Below are 20127 nucleotides of genomic sequence, written 5' to 3'. Positions count from 1 at the left end.
ATAGAATTATAAGTAGTTCTGCATATGAAAGGAAAACATCCATATCCTCAAAGGGTCATCAAAAAATGGCTAACTACTGTGAACACAAAAAAACCTTAAATATGCAATTCAAAACTCTTCACTACAGGACTTGAAGGCCACATAGTCCATCTTGGAAAACATTTCACCTTTCTAAAACATGCAAGACTGACAAACATAAACGAAGAAATTCAGCACATACATGGAGAGTATATACCTAATGACTGTAAATCTGAGTAAAAAGAACAGAAGGGCAACAGACAAACAGTTATGGTAGAACGTGTTTATTTGGTAGGAGGGATAATGCCCCATCTGCATCTCTACATGATGTGCTGCTTTCATCTTCTGGGTCTAACAGATCACAAGTCATCACCTGCCCAAACGATGAACTTCCACTTTCTTCCTGTTCACACTAAAATTTAACCAAGTGAACATCTGAAAACTGGCCAAAGGAAGTAAAACATTTAACAGAAAAAATATCATCCCTTCCAGACTCTAGAAAAGGATAGAGATGTAAAGCAAATACAGTGAAAAGTCTTCATTAATCTCACAATGAACACATTCCACACACTGCACTCCATGCTGTTTACATGTCTCAGACATAACATTTCAGTATTAAGCTTCCCTTAGCAGTACTAGCAAAGCCTAAACAACAACAGCTAACAATAAACAGCTTATTAGCAGACAGTCCATATTACTTTCCTAAACTGTGGTATGCACAGTAATTGTAGTAGCATTACCAGAAAAGAGCTGACCACTCAATGTGAATTAAACACAGCTTTATACTTTTAGTTGTATCAGCTACTAATATGCACATTTATATGACACAAAAAAGTAAATAACTTACCTGCTCTATAATTTGTCTCACAGTGTTCAAACGCACAACACCAGTTGGCTTTTCCGAGCCTGCATCCCTGGGCTCCGTCTCTGTAATTACACATAATAACTAATGTAGTGGCAGTACAAAAGTTTTAAAAATTAACTTGTAATTTATATTTGAAAAATTGGAATGTGAATAGGTCTAAGGAATCATTTGAGTAACAGCAACTCTACAAAAGCAAGGTACAATCTTACATAGCCTAATGACACCCACAATCTAGTGGACACAATGTGTGCAGATATTTATTACTTGACTGAGATGCATTTCATCGGACGCCTATTTCAGATAAATCTTTTACACTATTCAAACATTTTCTGACCTCCAAGTTTATATACATTAAGCAAGGAGTATGCAGGAAAAAATGTTACCAACACAGGGCTTGCACCCCCCCCCCCCAACATACATCATCCAGGGCTTTCATTTATCATTATCATCATTTGTCGTTTTATAGAAACAGCTTTCTGATGAAATGTGACCATCAATCATACCATAATCATGTAAAAATACAGTAAGCTATTAAAAAAAAAGCATCAGTTGATACATGTCTGAAAACTACCAAGCATACCAATGACATCTGAATAAGCTACACACAGTATTTACATCAAATATGCTTCACTTACAGTGAAACTTCCACATGAAAGTACTTTTGAGGTGGGGATGAATGTTAAAGACAGATTTCACACAATCATTAGTCTTGCATATCTCCACCCCAAAGTATGACTGTGGGTAAGTATATTTACCATAACTAGCTCTTAGAGATGCTGTTACTCTAGCAGTTTACAGTAACATTTGGCTTATCTTGACTAACGTTGACTCTCCTTCCAGCTTGATATGGCAAAAGCAGCAGCTTCTTACCTTTGCTACATATGCCAATGAAGGCCTATGACAGTATATACTTTCAAATGGATCTGCATGGCTTCCTCTTGTATGGTCAGCTGTTGTACATTCTCCTCAGATTTTTTTAGCCACAATCCCCTGACAGGGAAGGATGGATGCAATGCATGCATTGCCCTTTTTTATATCAAGTAAAGCAAAATATTTGCAGAACTGATGACAGTTGTGTCAAATTGTAAATAACTGTGTTTGGGAAGTTAATAAGCATGGTAAGGGTAAAAATAAAACAGCCCCAGTAACAGACTGAAATAGTTTACAGAAGTGAAAGAAATAAGTGGAGATCTAAGGAAATAAATTTAATATTGGACAAATATAAAACAAAAACATTATTAAAACAGAATATTTTTGTGATGGTAGCAAGACTAATAGCCACATGGCCAATGAATAAGTTGGCCAAGTGGCAAAATGGTTAAGGAGGCATCCAACTTAAAATCAGAGTATTACAGTTCAAGTCATTCCATGGTCTTTTGAAAGCATAACAGTTCTGGAATTGTGGGCAGCAGCACAGGCTGCAAGTGGTGCCTAATGGGTAAAGATGACTGTGCCGACTAACCACTTTAGGCATCAACTGTGGTGCACAGCATCTGCCCGATAGCAAAACACGACTCACAGACTGTGCACTGTGTCAGAGCTAGCCAATCAATGGTGTAAAAAATGTCTCAAAGTAAAGTGGTCATTTTGAGTAATGCCACCAAAAATAGGTATGGGTATTTGCCAGTAACCTGACCTACTCTTACCTATGCCAGGGACCCATGCTAACTAAAAGCAGGGGTCAACGTGCTTCTACCAGCCAGAGTGTGCCTGTCATAAAGTCCAAAGATGCTGACTGGCCCATGTAGAGTTTGCCAGCCTGGGTTACCTGGGAGAGATCGGTTGAGTATAAACCTACCAAACATGAATGAAGGATTGCTACACTAAACAAAGGTTGACTGACGGCACACAGCTTGGGAGTAGATGACATAATGGTAAGTAGAAAACTGGGCATCCTATGTATCCAGATGGAAGGGCAGTGCAACAAAGCCACTTGGTTTGGGATCAACATGCTTCTACCTACGTGGAACATGGAAGAGAAATGGTGTGGGATTGTTGTGGGGGAAGTCTTCTGAAGACAGTGAGGCATGTCATCAAAATTATAGTCACAGACTCAAGGCAATCAGACTCCGGTGTAAATATAAGGTAGTATTCACAATCACAGCCTGTGGCCCACTGCAGGGCTGTGGTGGCAAGGAAAAAGTGAATTCATACACCAGCCACAGGACCAACTAAATAAAATAGGTCAGCATGAGTTTGTTTTGATAATGGTGGACCTGAATTCTCCTATTGGGACATAAGAACAGGATATGAGGCTGGCCTGGGTCCATGTGGGTGAGGCAACAGGAATTAAGGAAAGGTCGTCATTCAGGCTTCTGCCTGGCACACGGTTTGATGGTGGGCATCACATGGCTCAGCAAGAGAAACAATCATAAGATCACATACAACAGTGATTAACATTTAACTCATGTAGGCTTCCTCTTAATAAAGAAAGGGCATTGGAGTAGAATCACAGAATGCAAAGTCATCCCCAATGAAACAGCTGGTACACAGTATAAACCACTGGTTATCACAATAAGCTGCAAGCAGTGGTCAGAGAAGACGTTATGGTCAACAGACACTAGGCTGAAGACCTGGAAGCTGACTTCATGAAGAAGAAGAATAGGTGAAGTCAAAGAAGAATGACAGCATCTCAAGACAGCATGTGGGAATGAATACAGAATAGATAAGGTAACACAACACAAGTTGCTGGTGGAATGTAGAATTCTAGGAAGTTATCAAAAGAAAGAAGGAGTACAGGAAAAAGTGGGAGGCAGAAAATTTGGACGAAGCTAACAACGAATACTCGTTGACTAACAAAGAAGCTAAGAGAGTAGTCACAATAGCAAAGAACAAGACATCAGAACCACTCTGCCAGCTACTATAAAGTGATTCAGCAGAGGACAAAAAGAAAAGTATAGTTATGTACACTTACCATAAATGTAGATGTTTGAGTGTATTCACTTCTGCAGTCATTACATTTGGGTAATCTGCTGGCAAGTTTCCCTCAGTCGGCCTAATTAACAAAGTCTTGGTCCTGCGTCAGTTGCTGTCCCTTCTTCCATGACGTCAGGTCGCCAGGGGTATAAAACATGCAGCCGACGCCATTACATCAGTTTTTCTTACCCCAGATGTCAGGTGTCCCCCAAATGGGGAGCAAAATATATATGTATATAATTTAAAAAACAAAAAATATACCTCCAAACAAGAGCAAATACACCAAAAAGGCTTTTAAGCATAGTAAAAGAAAGGAGGGGTATAGTAAGAGAAAAACAGGGGGCTGGAGGGTGGGTAACCAGGACTGCAACAGTGAATACACTCGAACATCTACATTTATGGTAAGTGTACACAACTGTGCTATGTTCTTCGTGTTTCACTGTTGCAGTCATTACATTTGGGTAGAATACCAAAGCAATGGTTGGGAGGATGGATTTATACAGCATTAGGAGCAGCTATAAGGCCCTGCAGGACAGCAGTGGCAAAGCCAGCTCTGGATTTAGAGAATAGAGGTAAATGGTAATGTTTGGTGAATGTATGAACTGAGCTCCAGGTAGCAGCTTCTAGAATGTCTCTGGTAGGAACCCCTCTGAGAAAGGCTGCAGAAGTAGATGCAGCCCTGGTGGAATGAGATCCGATCCCCTTGGGGATATGTTTAACATGGTGCATATAGCAGAAATGAATACAATGGCTTATCCATTTGGAAATAGGCTGCTTTGAAATAGCCTTTCCCTCTGCCCCTGCAGCAAATGCCACCAATAGTTGTTCAGATTTTCTTAGAGATTTTGTCCTGTTTAAGTAGAATCTAAGTTGTCTGTGTACATCCAATGAATGCAGAATCCGCTCACCCTTGTTCTGTGGTTTGGGAAAGAAAGTTGGCAGATGAATGGTCTGATTAAGAGCCACACTGGATACCACCTTAGGCATGAAAGATGGACTGGTCCCGAGAGCCACCCTGTCTGGATGAAAAATAATGAAAGTCTCCACTGCCATAAGAGCCTGTAATTCTGAAATCCTTCTAGCTGAAGTGACTGCTAAAAGGAAAGCTGTTTTCCAGGAGAGAAATTTTAGGTCTGCAGTAGCAGCTGGCTCAAAAGGAGGGACAGTGAGTTTTTCCAAAACAAACTTGAGGTCCCATGCAGGAGTTGGTGCTCTCCTGGGAGGTCTTAAATTGTTGGCCCCTCTGAGATACTGCTTTAGCAGAGGATGAGAGGAGAGGGGAGGTTATGTGTTGTAATGAGCTGAAATGGCAGCGGCATGGATTTTTATGGAAGAAAAAGTTAGGCCCTTGTGAAGCATCTTAGTTAAGTACTGCAGAATCTGAGGAATGTTGGGCATTGCTGTGCTTATTCCTTGTGATTGGTTCCAGGCACAGAATCTTTTCCGTTTGTCAGCATAAGATTTTCTAGTACTAGGCCTTCTAGCCTCCAAAATGACATCCATTACAGGTTTGCTGAGGGATGCCAAGGGTGAAATTAGTTGAATAGCCAAGCTGCAAGATTCAAAGTTTGAAGCTGAGTGTGCAGAATTAGGTAGTTCTGCTAAGACAGTAGGTAAAGTGTCTGAGGCAGGTGCCACGGAGGAAGGTGTGACACATTGCACAGGAGTGGGTACCAGTGTTGGCGAGGCCAGTCTGGAGCAATCAGAATCCTTTTTGGTTTGCCCTGTCTGACTTTTAGTAGAACTTTGGAGAGCAGAGGCAGAGGGGGAAAAGCATAGACTGATGGGCTTTTCCAGCTGAATGATAGAGCATCCACTTTCCAAGCTTTTTTGTGATGAATTCTTGTGCAGAATTTGTACAACTGATAGGTCTGGGGTGAGGCAAAAAGATCTATGTCTGGGCTCCCCCATTTGCGTGCCAACATGTTGAAAACTTGTTGTTCCAGTTTCCATTCGTGTGGGTCCATAAGATTTCTGCTTAGTTCATCTGCCAGAGTATTTAGCTTTCCTGGCAGGAATTGAGCTTGTAGTTGTATTTGATAGGTCAAGGCCATGTTCCACAATGCCATGGCTAGTCTGCAAAGGAGGGTAGGAATGTGTATCCCCCTGCCTGTTTATGTACCATATAACTGTGGTGTTGTCTGTCTTTATCATTAGTTGTCCTGGATGAAGGCTGTCAGTGCATTCTGTACAGCTAGCATCTCTTTCTGATTGAGAAGGAAAAAAGAGGTCATTGTTCCCCTCTACTCATCACTCATTAGACCCATTATAGAGTACAACGTCCCTTTTGGTATGTACCTCACAAGACATCTACAACAACTGGAAAGGCCACAGAAATCTCTCACAAAGAGGATTACCGGCCTCAAACAGATGCCCTACTCAGACCAGTCTCAAAAAACTCCAGCTTTACTCTGTCGCATATCGCCTACTCAGAAGCGATCTCTGCCTAATATACAAAGCTATGTCAAACCCAGAACTGTTGGACATGCTCCACGTAAGAAAATCTCAATCCCTCCGAGCTACACGCTCTAGGGACCTAAACCTTTTCACCACAATAAACATAACATGCTGGAGGGATAGATTCCTGTCTCAGAGACTTCCCATACTCTGGAACAAACTACCTATCTATATCAAACAAACCTCCTCATTAGCACTCCTCAAGAAAAATCTTGATGACTGGATGGGAGATAGGAAATTCATCCCGGGGATCACGTCTGTGGCTCTGCTTGACAGGGGCACAGGAAAATAATTTTCTTGGGTGGCAAAAGCCAGGGTACCATTTGGCTAAGCTTATATAGGCCCTAGGGCCAAGAGCCTAGTACCTACCTATGAACCTATATGTAGGTGCATTTGATTTGGGCTCCATTTGCCCTGAATGCTCTTTCCTGCCAGATGAGCCCCCCCAAGCATAGTTTGATGCGTCTGTAGTAAGGGTTTGGGAGGCAGGGGGCAGAGTAAATGGCAGTTCCTTGTTTTGGTGGCAGGCCTCTGCCCACCATAGGAACTCTAGTTGCAGGCAAGGTATAATAGGAATCATTGTTTCCAGGCTGTGACAATGTCGACTCCATAAACTTTTTAAGTACCACTGAAGTTTCCTCATACGTAGTCTTGCATATGGAATTAGAAGAATGCAGAAGTCCATGAACCCCAAGGCTTGCAGACAGCAGGGTTTTTGTGGCCACCTGTTTGAACTGTCACTAATTGAATTTGCTTTTCTGGCATAAGGTAAGTCATCTGGGCAGTTGTATTCAAGCTTGCACCCAGGAATGTAATTTTTTGAGAGGGTACCAGTTGTGATTTCTTTTTGTTTATGGTGTACCCTAGACAAGTTAGAACCCTTTTTACAAATGCCAGGTGCTTTAGAAGAATGTCCTTGTTTTCTGCCTGAATTAGACAGTCATCCAGGTATGGATATATTTGAATATTTCTTTGCCTGCAAAATGCAATTACTGGTGCCAGGCACTTCGTGAAGACCCAGGGCGCAGTAGATAAGCAAAGGACAGTGCAGAGAACTGGTAATGCAAGTAGCCTGCTTTGAAGCGGCAGTATCTTCTGCAAGATTCCCTGATTAGGATATGCATGCAGGTAAGCCTCTTTTAAGTCTAGAGTTACCAACCAGGCATCTTTGCCTAGCATAGATAGTAACTGTTGAAGATTCAGCATTTTGAATTTTGGAATGTCCAGAAATGTGTTTAGAGTGGATAAGTCCAGAATTGGACGCCATGATTTGTCTTTTCTGGGTACCAGGAAAGATCTTGAATAGAAACCTTGTCCCTTTTCCTCTTCTGGTACTGGTTGTATAGCCTCCATGTTCATGAGGGACAGAACTTGTTTCTGGGCCTCTGCCCACTGATTTGGGGGCAGATCTGGCCATCCATTTGGGATTGGTAACGTGTGGAAATTTAATCTGTATCCCTGGGATACTATATTTAAAACCCATTTGTTCTGGGTAATAAGTTGCCAGTTTCGTGCATGAAGTGCCAGTTCCCCCCCCCAAAGGGGCAGCTAAAAGGTAAGTGGTTGGTGATAGTAGAGGGAAATCATTGAGACTGTTTACCATAGGGAGGTGCCATGTTGTTTCCAGATTTGGAGGTAGAGGCACCCCATTGTTTTGTTCTAAAAGTTCCTTGTGACTGAAACCTGGAGCCTTTGGAATGTCTTGATTTGACTCGAGCGGCTCTCGAGGGGACTGGAAAGTACCAGTTCTTAGTAGGCCAGTGTCTACTAAATCTTGGAGGTTACACTTGTAAGTAATATTTCACAGTTTGCATAGATTTCGCTTTATCTTCCATCTTAAAGGTCAGTTGTCAATCTCCTCTCCGGTCCAGCTGGTGAATCTGGGAATCTTGAGGCAATGGTATAACTGCCTCATGTACACAGACAACCTTCTCCTCCTCCCACATAACACAAATACTTGCGAGAGATGCAGCTATTTAGCCAAACTGGAGGCTGAGCTCTCTCAACTCAGGACTGGCAAGACCAGACAGGAGGAGAAGGCAACTACACACACCACAAAACCAGCCTCACATAATGCTACCACACCACTGAATCAAACACAAACACACAAAGACATACTTGGAAGCTCTGAATAAAAATTTACCTAAACAGCAGAGGCCTCCAAAGCAGACACCCAAACAACTGCTACCTCAAGACACCCCACAAGCAACACATAAACCACAAAATCAGTGTGCAAAGCAGTCACAGCCCTTAAGGCCAAATACAACACCAAACATACTTGTCATAGGTGACTCCATAGTCAGACACACTGATGTCCCACTCACCAGGCTGAACAAGGAGAGGGTCACAGTAAGCTGCTTATTGGGCGCTAGAATCCGCCACATAACACAAGCACTCGGGTCACTCCACGGCAAGTACAAATATGACACAGTCATTGTCCATGCTGGTGTGAACGACCTGAGACGTACCTCCCTGGACTACATGAAAAGAGACATAGAGGAGCTCTCTGATTATGTAGCCCAGGCAGGTATGACCCTGACCCTGAGCAGTATTCTTCCTTCACCAAGAATGATGCCACAATATAGAGACAAGATGATCAGCTTTAACAATTGGTTTAATGTCTGGTGTCATTCAAAGGGGATCCAGTGTCTGTCTGCCTGGGATGACATGCTTGACAAGCCACGCTGCTTCACAAGGGACGGCTTGCACCTGTCACCCCTGGGATTCCGGATATTGGCTAAGGCTCTTGCTACCCCCATAGTGTCTTTTTTAGGCAAGGCTCAAATTCTAAACCTACCACCCTAGAAAACAAAAATGGGAAGAAACTGAGGGTAATGCTGCTCAATGCCAGAAGTCTAAATCTCAAAATGCACGCACTCGAGGCCCTTCTCAGTATGGAGAACATCGATGTCTGTGCTGTAACTGAAACCTGGTTCAAGGCTCCTGAGAGCACCCCGGCACTATTAGGTTTTACCTCATATCATGCGTTCCGGCCCCAAAACCCGGACCACACCACAAAAGGAGGGGGTGTATCCATATTCATAAAGGATACCCACACCTCCAGGTTGGTGGCAACGCACGAAGCTTCGGAAACCATCCAGGTGCAACTAACCATAGGCAAAACTGCTCTACAAATTGTAGCATGCTACAGGCCACCCTCTCAAACTCAGGAACCCCACACACAGCCTTCTTGAAGACACTGGAGGGTATAAATGTATCTCCAAACACCATCATATTGGGTGACTTCAACTACCCGAATATAGACTGGGAACATTACTCAAACCCTAACTTTCTAGCCCAACGGTTCCTGGAGTTCATAAATTCAAATTCCATGGAACAGCTAGTCACTGTTCCCACGAGAGGAGAAAATATACTAGATCTCATTATCACAAACATAGGGACAAAATGCTCCACACCAAAAGTATATCCCTCATTGGTGAGATCTGATCATAAACTAATCTCACTGGAAATCCACATCCCGCCCCCACCCCAAACAAAAAAGACCACAGTGAAGAACTTCTCTAAAGCAAACTTCACACTACTCAAGACTGGTGTGGTATCTTCAAGGCCCCTGAGCCAGTGGAAACCACAACCCAAGCTGCGGAAGCCCTTACAAATGCCTTCTATGAACACCTCCAGGACTGCATGGATCAGGCAATCCCAAATAAAACCAAGACTCTTTCCATAAAGGGCAAACGTCCAGTCTGGTGGACCCCAGCCATTAACAAACTTTACAATAAGAGGAGAAAGCTATTACATGATAGAACAAAATCCATAAAAGGGAAGTCACCCCTGATCATTATTAGTAAAAAAATACGAGCACTCATAAAATCAACTAAGGCCAATTTTGAGAGAAAAATTGCCATGGATTCAAAGGACAATCATAAGGCCTTTTTCAGCTATGCTAGGAACCTGGGTGGAAACTCCCAGATATGCTCAGAAATAGTTAAAAATGATACAAAAATCACTGAACCCACAGACATTGCCAACATACTGGCAGACGGGTTCAGTGCAAACTTCACCCCCCTCTCCTAAAGGAGAGATAACTATCCCAGCGGAGTGTAGCCTCCCAGACATCTCAAATGTGCAGGTGAAAGCTGCTCTCTCTAAAGCTAAAAACACAGCATCAATGGGACCGGATGGTGTCCCCGGCTGTGTGCTACACAAGCTAAATGAGGAATTAAACCCGCACATAAGGTAGCTGTTTAATCTCAGCCTTACCACAGGATACGTGCCCAAGGAGTGGCGTACGGCAACTGTGGTCCCACTCCACAAAGGCGGTGCCTCTACGGACCCTGGTAATTACCGCCCCATAAGCTTAACAAGTCTAGTCTGCAAAGCTATGGAGAGGATCATAATGGAGCTCATAAACAAAGATATAGGGGACTTGCAGACATTGGACCCAACCCAGTTTGGCTTCGTCCAGGGCAGATCATGCCTTTTGAACTTGGTCGACTTCTTCGAAACAGTCACCAGGGCATTGATGAGGGAAAGGCAGTCCATACAGCCTACCTTGACCTTGCAAAGGCTTTCAACACAATACCCCACTCGGGTATTGTAGAAAAACTTACAAGCTTAAATGTAAACCCATATGTCACAAGATGGGTTGCAAACTGGCTTAAGGACAGAACCCACAGGGTTAGAGTTGCTGGCGCTATGTCAGACTCCAAGCCAGTCACAAGTGGTGTCCCACAGGGCTCGGTCCTTGGCCTCCTATTGTTCGGCATCTACTTCTCAGAAGTACAGGCCAACATGGGAGGACTTTGGCTGACAAAGTTTGCAGACGACTGCAAACTGTGCGCCATAGTGGAAAGTGCATCGGACACGGATATCCTTCAGAAGGAACTCATAGAAACAGATAGCTGGTGCCAGAGCCATGGCCTGAAGTTAAACGCCAAAAAATGTATAGTCATACCCTTCGGGAAAAACAAGGTAACCCCAAGCTACCATATAGGTGGCAATCCACTAAGCACAGAAGAGGTTATCAGGGACCTGGGGACCCAGGTTGACAGTGGCCTTTCTTTTGACACTCACGTTGCTAAAGTGGTTAGAAAGACCTTCTACATTGCCCACCTGATCATGAAGGGATTCACATCCAGATCTAGTGAGGTCATTGTTCCCCTGTACTTTTCACTTATCAGAACAATGATAGAGTACAATGCCCCATTCGGGATGTATCTCACCCGACATCTGCAGCAATTGGAGAGACCCCAAAAGTTCCTCACCAAAAGGATAAAGGGACTCCAAAATCTGTCATATGCTGCCAGATTGAAGAAACTCCAGCTCTATTCAGTCGCATACCATCTGCTCAGAGGTGACATGTGCCTGACATACAAGGCCATGTCCAACCCGGAATTAATGGACATGCTCCACCTCAAAAAATCCAAATCCACCAAAACCACTAGAGCAAGTGACTTAAACCTTAGCACGGATATAAACAGGACGTGCTAGAGGGATAGATTTATCACTCAGAGACTCCCTATGCTGTGGAATAAAATCCCGGTCCATGTGAGGCAGAGCACCTCGCTGGCTCTTTTCAAGAGAAATCTTGACCTGTGGATGGGAGATCGTAGGTTTACCCCGGGAATCATCTCTGTGTCACTGCTGGACAGAGGCACAACAAACTAATGGGCACAGTATTTTTTCATATAAGGGGTGGCGTAAGCCACAAAACTTTGGGCTAGGCTTATAAATGTCTTAGGGCAGATAGCCTAGTATAAACCTATGAACTTCTTCAGCCTTATTACCAAAGAGACGGTCCTGTTGTAAAGGAGTATACAACAATTTTGCTTTAACATGGTCAAGCAGAGTTTGCTCTGAGCCAAGCATGCCTTCTTAGCACAGATCCAGTTACAGCGGCCCTGCAAGAGGCCTCCAAGGAATCAAAACTACATTGCAAAGTATGTTTTCCAACTTGTTCAGCTGAATGTAATAAATCCTGCAAATCTTTATTTTCCACACAGCAGAGATTAACATCATTTTCTGTTTAAGTAGTCCCATAATATGCTGTTGATAGTTAAGCATATGAAACTGACAGTTTAAAGCCCTGATTGCCAAGGTTGCAGACGTGTAAACCTTCTTACCCCATCTATCCAGCGCCCTGGAATCTCTATCAGAAGGAGTAGGATTTTTAGCAGTAGAGGCTTTAATGCCCTTGGGACCCTGAGAAATGGTTTCAGGATCTGCAATAGGATTTTTGAAAAGGAATTTGTGGGAGTCAGGAACCCTGTAGTATCTGTCTAGCTTACAAGGAGCAGGAGGCAGAGAATCAGGAGTCATACTAGATTCTGAAAAAACATCATCAACAATGTTTAGAACAGGAGGTATAGCCAAAGGCCTATGCTGAGGAAGAAGAAGAAAATCCCTAAGTCTCTTTTTAGATTCAGAGAAATCCTGACTTTTCCAATGGAAATGTTCCCTTAAGGTATGTAAAGTTTCCCCAAAAGAAAAATCCACAGGGGGAGAAGCAGAAGGAATGGAATCTTCTGCATCAGAGTCCTCATAAGTAGGAATAAACAAATCCTGTTTATTGGAAGAGTCAGAAGAAATAGAATCCAGTTCAGAAGATTCATAATCAATGTCTTGCGTAGGCCTCTTAGAAGGAGGGGGTTGGCTACCTCTGATCAAAGTAATTAAATCTTCTGCCATTTTGATAATTATTTTTTAGGCATAGGGGCCTGCACATGTGGCCCAGGCATTGGTTTTTTAGACATAAAGTTAGATTTTGGCCTTAGTTTTGAAGATGGCGTAAGTCTAATATACAAATCTGTAGGCCTGAAAACACCCCTCAGAAGCTGGTGCTTGCACAGCGGCTCCGGACCCATCTAAGGTACAGAAATCCGCGGGTTCCATAACTGAAGCATCTCTTGGCAAATGGGGCTCTGTAGAGGCCTGCAAATCAGAAGTAGCAGGCATCAGGGGCTGCGAAAGCACCTCACTGAGTACCGGCGAACTGGCAACTGGCTTAGGAGAAGCGTCGTCGTCAGTTTTGGACCTCGACGGTCTGTCTCTATCTTTTTCTTTGCGTTTTTTAGCTATTCCGGTAGTCGGATTGCTAACCGACGACATTTCTGGATGATTAAATCTTGAGCCAATATATTTAGAAGCAAAAATATACCAATGTTTAATTGTGCATTGATTAAATTTAGCACAAAACCGACAGCGAGGCATGTTGTGGTCAGGGCCTAGGCAAGGAATACAGTACAAATGAAAATCCTTATGAGGTATTTGCTTCCCACAAGTAATGCAATTATTAACTTTTACTGACATCGGTAAGGATCAAGAAAAAAGTTTCCCCAACGGGGTACTTAGCTTTTAGTTGAAGACTTCGTTTCTGAAACTCGAAAACGAAAATTTCAGGAGTCGACCAATCTGCACTTGCGAACTGCTACTGCTTCTGGCACCGCGCGGCAAGAAAGACTGATGTAATGGTGTCGGCTGCAAGTTTTATACCCCTGACTACCTGACGTCATGGAAGAAGGGACAGCAACTGACGCAGGACCCAAGACTTTGTTAATCAAGCCGACTGAGGGCAACCTGCCAGCAGATTACCCAAATGTAATGACTGTAACAGTGAAACATGAAGAACATCCATCAGGTCCAAAGGCAAAGAAAGAATGTTAAAAAAGACTGTCATCAGACACTATTCATAAGGGATGCCAGAAAAACTTGCTCACCAGTCCGTAGGACATCAAAGGCAGACAAAACTTCTTCCAGGAACTTCTGAGTCAAGAAAACTCCACAGAATCTGTACTGTCCCATACAAAGCACAATGAAAGAGGAAAAAGAGAACACTATAGAAAAAGTAAGAGTAGCACTAATGCAAAAGAAGCCAGGAAAAAAAGCAGAAGGCTCGGGTGATGTCATGGTATATATGATAAAGATGTTGAGTGAGATGGGGAGAAATAGCTCCTAAGGGTACTTACAGCAGTATGGCGAGAAAGGCACATCCCTGACTAAAGGGGTATTCTAACGCCAGTGCACAAGAACAAAGGGGGCATTTACAACTGTGGGCAACATAGCAGTATAAAACTCCTGTCATACTGTCAAGTGTTAGAGAAGATAAATGATATATACCAAAAGCAGCAGAAACAATAATGGGAGATGCACAGCTTGAATTCAGATCAGGATGCAACACAACCGACCTGACGTTTTCAGTGAGACAGATAAAGAAGAAGAAGCTAGACGTGAAGAAAGAGTCTAGCTAGGCATTCCTAGACTTGGAGAAAGCATATTACTAGGTCCCAAGAAAGATAATTTGAGCACCGCTGTAATGCTTTGAAGAACTGCAATCATTGGTACAATTAATCTAGGATATTTACAAAGACCCAGTGTCACACGTAAAAAACAGTGTTCAGAGTCAGAGGCATTCCCAGTGGGAATGTGTGTGCAGCAGAGTTCAGCTCTGAGCCCACTTTGCTTGTACTGTTGATGTACTACAGTAGCAAACAGATTGAAAAAGAAAAATCAACAAAGCTGCTGTATGCAAAAGATGTGGCATTACAAGCAGAGTCTGAACACAGACTTCAACAAAAGACATGGCAATGGAATGCAAAACAGAAGGCATATGGAATTATAGCTAAACTCAATAAACTAGGCATAAATCCCTACGTCACAAGATGGGTTGCCAACTGGCTCACTGACAGAACCCACACTGTAAAAGTTGCAGACTCCAAATCTGACCTCAAACCAGTGACAAGTGGAGTACCACAGGGTTCCGTCCTGGGACCGCTCCTGTTTGGTATCTACTTCTCTGAAGTACAGGCTAACATAGAAGGCCTCTGGCTAACGAAGTTCGCAGATGACTGCAAATTAGGAGCCATAGTCAAGTCCCCAAATGATGTGAACATCCTACAGAAGGGCCTCTCTGAGACAGATGCTTGGTGTCAGAGCCATGGCCTCAAGCTCAATGCCAAAAAGTGCAGTGTCATCCCCTTTGATAAAAACTCTGTACCCATGAACTACCACATAGGCAGCAATCTACTTAACACCGAATGCATGATAAGAGACCTTGGGACCCAGGTGGACAGTAGTCTCTCCTTTGATAGTCACACTGCCACAGTAGTCAAGAAGTCCTTCTACATGGCACACCTCATCATAAAAGGGTTCTCATCCAGGAAAAAAGAGGTCATCGTTACCCTCTACTCATCACTCATTAGACCCATTATAGAGTACAACGCCCCTTTTGGAATGTACCTCACAAGACATCTGCAGCAGCTGGAAAGGCCACAGAAGTACCTCACAAAGAGGATTACTGGACTCAAACAAATGCCCTACACTGACCACCTCAAAAAACTCCAGCTTTACTCTGTAGCATATCGCCTACTCAGAAGTGATCTCTGCCTAACATATAAAGCTATGTCAAACCCAGAGCTTTTGGACATGCTACACCTAAAGAAATCCCAATCCCTCCGAGCTACACGCTCTAGGGACCTAAACCTTGTCACCACAATAAACAGAACATGCTGGAGGGATAGATTCCTATCCCAGAGACTTCCCATACTCTGGAACAGGCTACCCATCTATGTCAAGCAAAGTTCTTCATTAGCACTCTTCAAGAAAAATCTTGATGAGTGGATGGGAAATGGGAAATACACCCCAGGGATCACTTCCGTGTCTCTGCTCGTCAGTGGCACAGGAAAATAACTTTCTTGGGTGGTGTAAGCCAGAGAACCTTGTTGGCTAGGCTTGCATAGGCCCTTGGGCCAATAGCCTAGTACCTACCTATGAATCTATGAAAGTGACTTATGTACAAGACTACTGAATGGCAGTAAATGGGAGAATCAGAAGAAGGTGGAAATAGAGATAAGAGAAAACAGTGGAACAGGCAAACAGGTTCAAGTGTCTGGGAGGAATGTTGAAGAGAAAGGAAGTCTGAATGATGACATAAAAGCTAGACTCAGAGGGGCTGCAGCCAAATAGCACAAAGAGCCAGGGTAGTGTGTGACAGAAGGCCAAAGAAACTGAAATGTAAGATGTACAAATAGTAATGCAACCATTACTTCTGTATGGTACAAATACCTAGGAAGCAAAGGCAGAGCAGCTGAGGAAGCTAAAGGTAATGGGGATGTACTGCTTGGGAAGGCTGGTAGAATGCACACTGCAAGAGAGACTATCACATCAGAATAGAAGCCAAAAAAGCCCCAGTTGTACAGAAGATCAAAGAGAACAAAATACAGTGGTGCAGGCAGATGCGCAGGAAAGCAGATGATGATTTGGTGAAGATGATTTGGGATGTTAATGGATATGAACTACACATACACACACACTGAAACTATCTACATATAAGAGCAATGTTATATCCATGTCTGACACAGGGTCACTTGTAAATATGTATATGCAGATGTAAAAATAAGGAAACACACTACATTCAGAAAAAAAATAAATATCTTAATAGAAAAAAAAACAATAATCACAACTGCTGATTTTGCAGACTACCCAAAATAAATAATTAAATGCAAGGCAGAACAAATGTTTTAAAGTAAATAAAAGTTAGACCATAAAGTTACTAGTACTATTAAATCAGTTTCCTTAATCTCTGCCACTGCCCTGTTGTATTCATCTCTGCAATCCAAGGAATCTGTGGCATTCTGCTAACCATAAGTAAAATTTTATGCTGCATTTTATGCTTTTAAACTGTATTTTTGCTATACTGCTAATTTTTTAAAACAGTTCTTGATGACTTGTCATACTTTTTGTCTGCTGTAACAGATTAGATTGAGACCTGCTAAATCTAGTTATGTTTGTTAAACTGAGCACTAAACCACGCTATTCTTTGTGGAGGGGGGCACTCACACTCTTGTGGCAGGAGAGTGCAGTTAGGACTCATCTGATTGAAGGCTGTTGGCACAGGGCTCAGTTTTGAGCTCTTTTATTGGTTAACTTGTTTAATTCAGTTTTCTTACTGTTGTTACATATGTCCCGCATTTACGAGGGTTTGCTCTTGTTTTAACACAGCTCCATAGAGTTAGGCGGCCAGCCATTGCTCTGCTGTATTCAGCTGTTCACGAGTAGTGCACCTCTGTGCACTATCCCGCACTACCACGCAGTGGGGGTAACCATTGGTGGTTGAGTATAAGACTCCCCTTCAAGTCATCATTAGCTATAGGCCCCCTTCAATGAACCAACATACCCAAGCTACTCACTTGGACCTACTTGAGTCAATGAAATTACAACCAAACAATCTAGTCATGGGTAATTTTAACTATCGTTCCATTGACTGGGAAATGTACACCAGTACCAACATGCTCACACAAAGGTTCCTGGAATTTATTAACACTAATGCAGTGGAACAAATAGTTTGCAACCCCACAAGGGGCACAAATATTCTCGACCTGGTCATCACCAACATGGGTGACCATTGCACCACCACAAGTATAGGACCCTCACTGGTTAAATCTGATCACAAATCACTCACATTTGAAGTAGCTGTAAGACCTGAACTCCTCTTAGGTAAAATCAGGCTAAGGGATGGCATAAATAATTTCCAAGCTCCTGTTCTCTCAGATGGCATTCACAACTATACTAAGGTATACACAAATGCTCTGCATAAACACTTAAACAAATGTAATGACACAGCTGTACCTGTCAGGATCAAAACAAGATCCTCAAAAAAAAAAAAAAAGCCTCTCAGATGGACATCTAGCATTAATAAGTTATACAACAAGAGGTAGAAGCTGCTGTCTAAAAAAGAGAGGTCTCAGCACTGGTAGGTTGCTGTCTAAGAATAGAAAGAGAGAGGTCTCAGCACTGGATGAACACCCTCTTCTGCTTGAACAAACAAGTAAAACAACCTATAAAATCCTCTAAGGGCAACTTCAAAAAAAAAATTAGCAACCATAGCCAAGGATAAATCCTAAGCCATTCTTCAGCTATATCCATAACCTAAAAGGTAGGACCAAGATGTGTGCTGAACTAACTGTGGATGGCATCACACACAATGAAAATAGCTAACCTATTAGCGGACAGGTGTGGCGAATATTTCACCACCATGTCCCCCCCACCAAACATTTCACAAAGCATTCCCTCTACATCTCCACCACCTTGCACCTTCAAAGAACAAGTCATCAATAATCTCTCCAAGGCCTAAAACACAGACTCTGTGGGACCAGATGGCATCCCAGGTTGCATTTTAAATGGCCTAAAACATGAGTTATCAACTCCATTAGGCTCTCTCTCTTCAATCACAGCCGGAGTACTGGTTTTGTCCCTGCTGAATGGAAAACAACAAGCATCACCCCCTTCATAAACTGGGTACAGCACCAGATTCATAAGCTTAATCAGACTCATCTGTAAGGTCATGGGATGAATCATCATGGACCTTATAAATAAAGATATAGGTGATCTCTAAACCCTTGATTCGACAAATATTGGTTTTGTCAAAGGCAGGTCATGCCTGTTAAACCTGGTGGACCTCAAAAATGTCACCAGAGCCACAGATGAAGGCAAATCTGTGCTCACAGCCTACCTTGACTTAGCCAAGGCCTATGACACAATCCCACATTCCGTCTTCATTGATAAACTCTCCAAGTTGAATTTCAACCCTTTTGCATTCAGGTGGGTTGCTAACTGGCTCACTGACAGATCACAAAGTTGGGGACTTTACCTAAACCAGCAGACCTGTCAGCAGTGGGGTTCCACAGGGGTCAGTGCTGGCCCCCCTATTGTTTGGAATATACTTCACAGAAGTTCAGTCCAAAACAGAGGGGCTGTGGCTGACTAAGTTTGCTGACGATTGCAAATTAGGTGCAGTCATCGAATCCCCAAATTATGTCAATATACTTCAACAGGGACTTAACACAAGCTAATGACTTGGTGCCAAAGCCATGGACTCAAACTCAATGCAAAAAATGCATCATCACCCCCTTCGGTAAAACTGATATCCCTGCAGACTATCATATAAATAATAATACCCTAAGCAACAACTCAGCAGTGAGACACTTGGAAAAGCAAGTTGACTGTAGCCTAAACTTTGACCACCATGTGTCGATTGTGGTAAGGAAGGCATTCTCCGTTGCACACCTCATTAGCAATCTCATTTCCTCAAGAGCGAAAGTCAAAACATCCCTGTACTCGACCCTCATCAGACCAATAAGTGAGTACAATGCTCCCTTTGGTACGTACCTTCCCAGGCACGAGCAACAAATTTAGACACCTCAGAGATTTCTAACCAAGAAAATTCAGGGTCTCGAGCACATGTCATACACTGACAGACTGAAGTCACTGTCACTGTATTCAGTAGTGTACAGACTACTTTCAAGAGACTCGTCCTGGCCTACACAGCAAACGTGGATACAAACCCAATGTAAATACTGCACATCCGCAAGTCAAATGGGACAAGAGTCATCCACTCCAGGGACCTTAACCTGGCCTGTGACATACACAGGACCTGCTGGAAAGACGCACGTCTCTCAGAGGTTGCCACTCCTCTGGAATATGCTACCAGTTCATATCAACAAAGCCCCTCTATGACCATGTTTAAGCACAGTCTGGCTGACTGGATGGGAAACCATAAATTCCTGCCGGGGGTTTCACCTATAACTATGACCCTCCTAGATATGGGCAGTTGTTGCTAAGATCTCGAGTTTAGGCAAGATCCTTTACAAAGGCCTTCGAGTCAATAGCCCAGTAACTACCTATGAAATGGTGTATGGACAGTCACTGAGAGATGTATCATGCACAGTTAATATGTATGTATGCCCAGAGAAGTCTAAAGGTCCAATACAAATATTTCCGCAAACATTTGTAGAAATACTGTCCTGAAGTAGTAATTTGCACAGTAACTATATAAAAATCTGTTTACTTTAACATACAGGAAAAGTAAGATGTTTCCATGAAAATATGCTATATCAAATATAAAAATAAACCACCAC

At 42.9% G+C, this 20127-nt stretch overlaps 1 protein-coding gene across 3 annotated transcripts in view; it reads right to left on the bottom strand.

Moving 5' to 3' along the window:
- Window positions 1-20127, bottom strand: part of TJP2 (tight junction protein 2) — a 2224967-nt gene that overhangs the window by 401136 nt on the left and 1803704 nt on the right. For all 3 annotated transcript variants that reach the window (XM_044064349.1, XM_044064348.1, XM_044064350.1), the window contains one exon: window positions 866-945. In XM_044064349.1, the coding sequence (XP_043920284.1) occupies window positions 866-945 (80 nt within the window). The remainder of the gene's footprint in view (window positions 1-865; window positions 946-20127) is intronic.

This window comes from Protopterus annectens, chromosome 2.part2 (genome assembly GCF_019279795.1).
Source record: "Protopterus annectens isolate FY-2018-M chromosome 2.part2, PAN1.0, whole genome shotgun sequence".
Lineage (NCBI taxonomy): Eukaryota > Metazoa > Chordata > Ceratodontiformes > Protopteridae > Protopterus > Protopterus annectens.
This window is presented reverse-complemented; position numbering and strand designations above follow the sequence as displayed.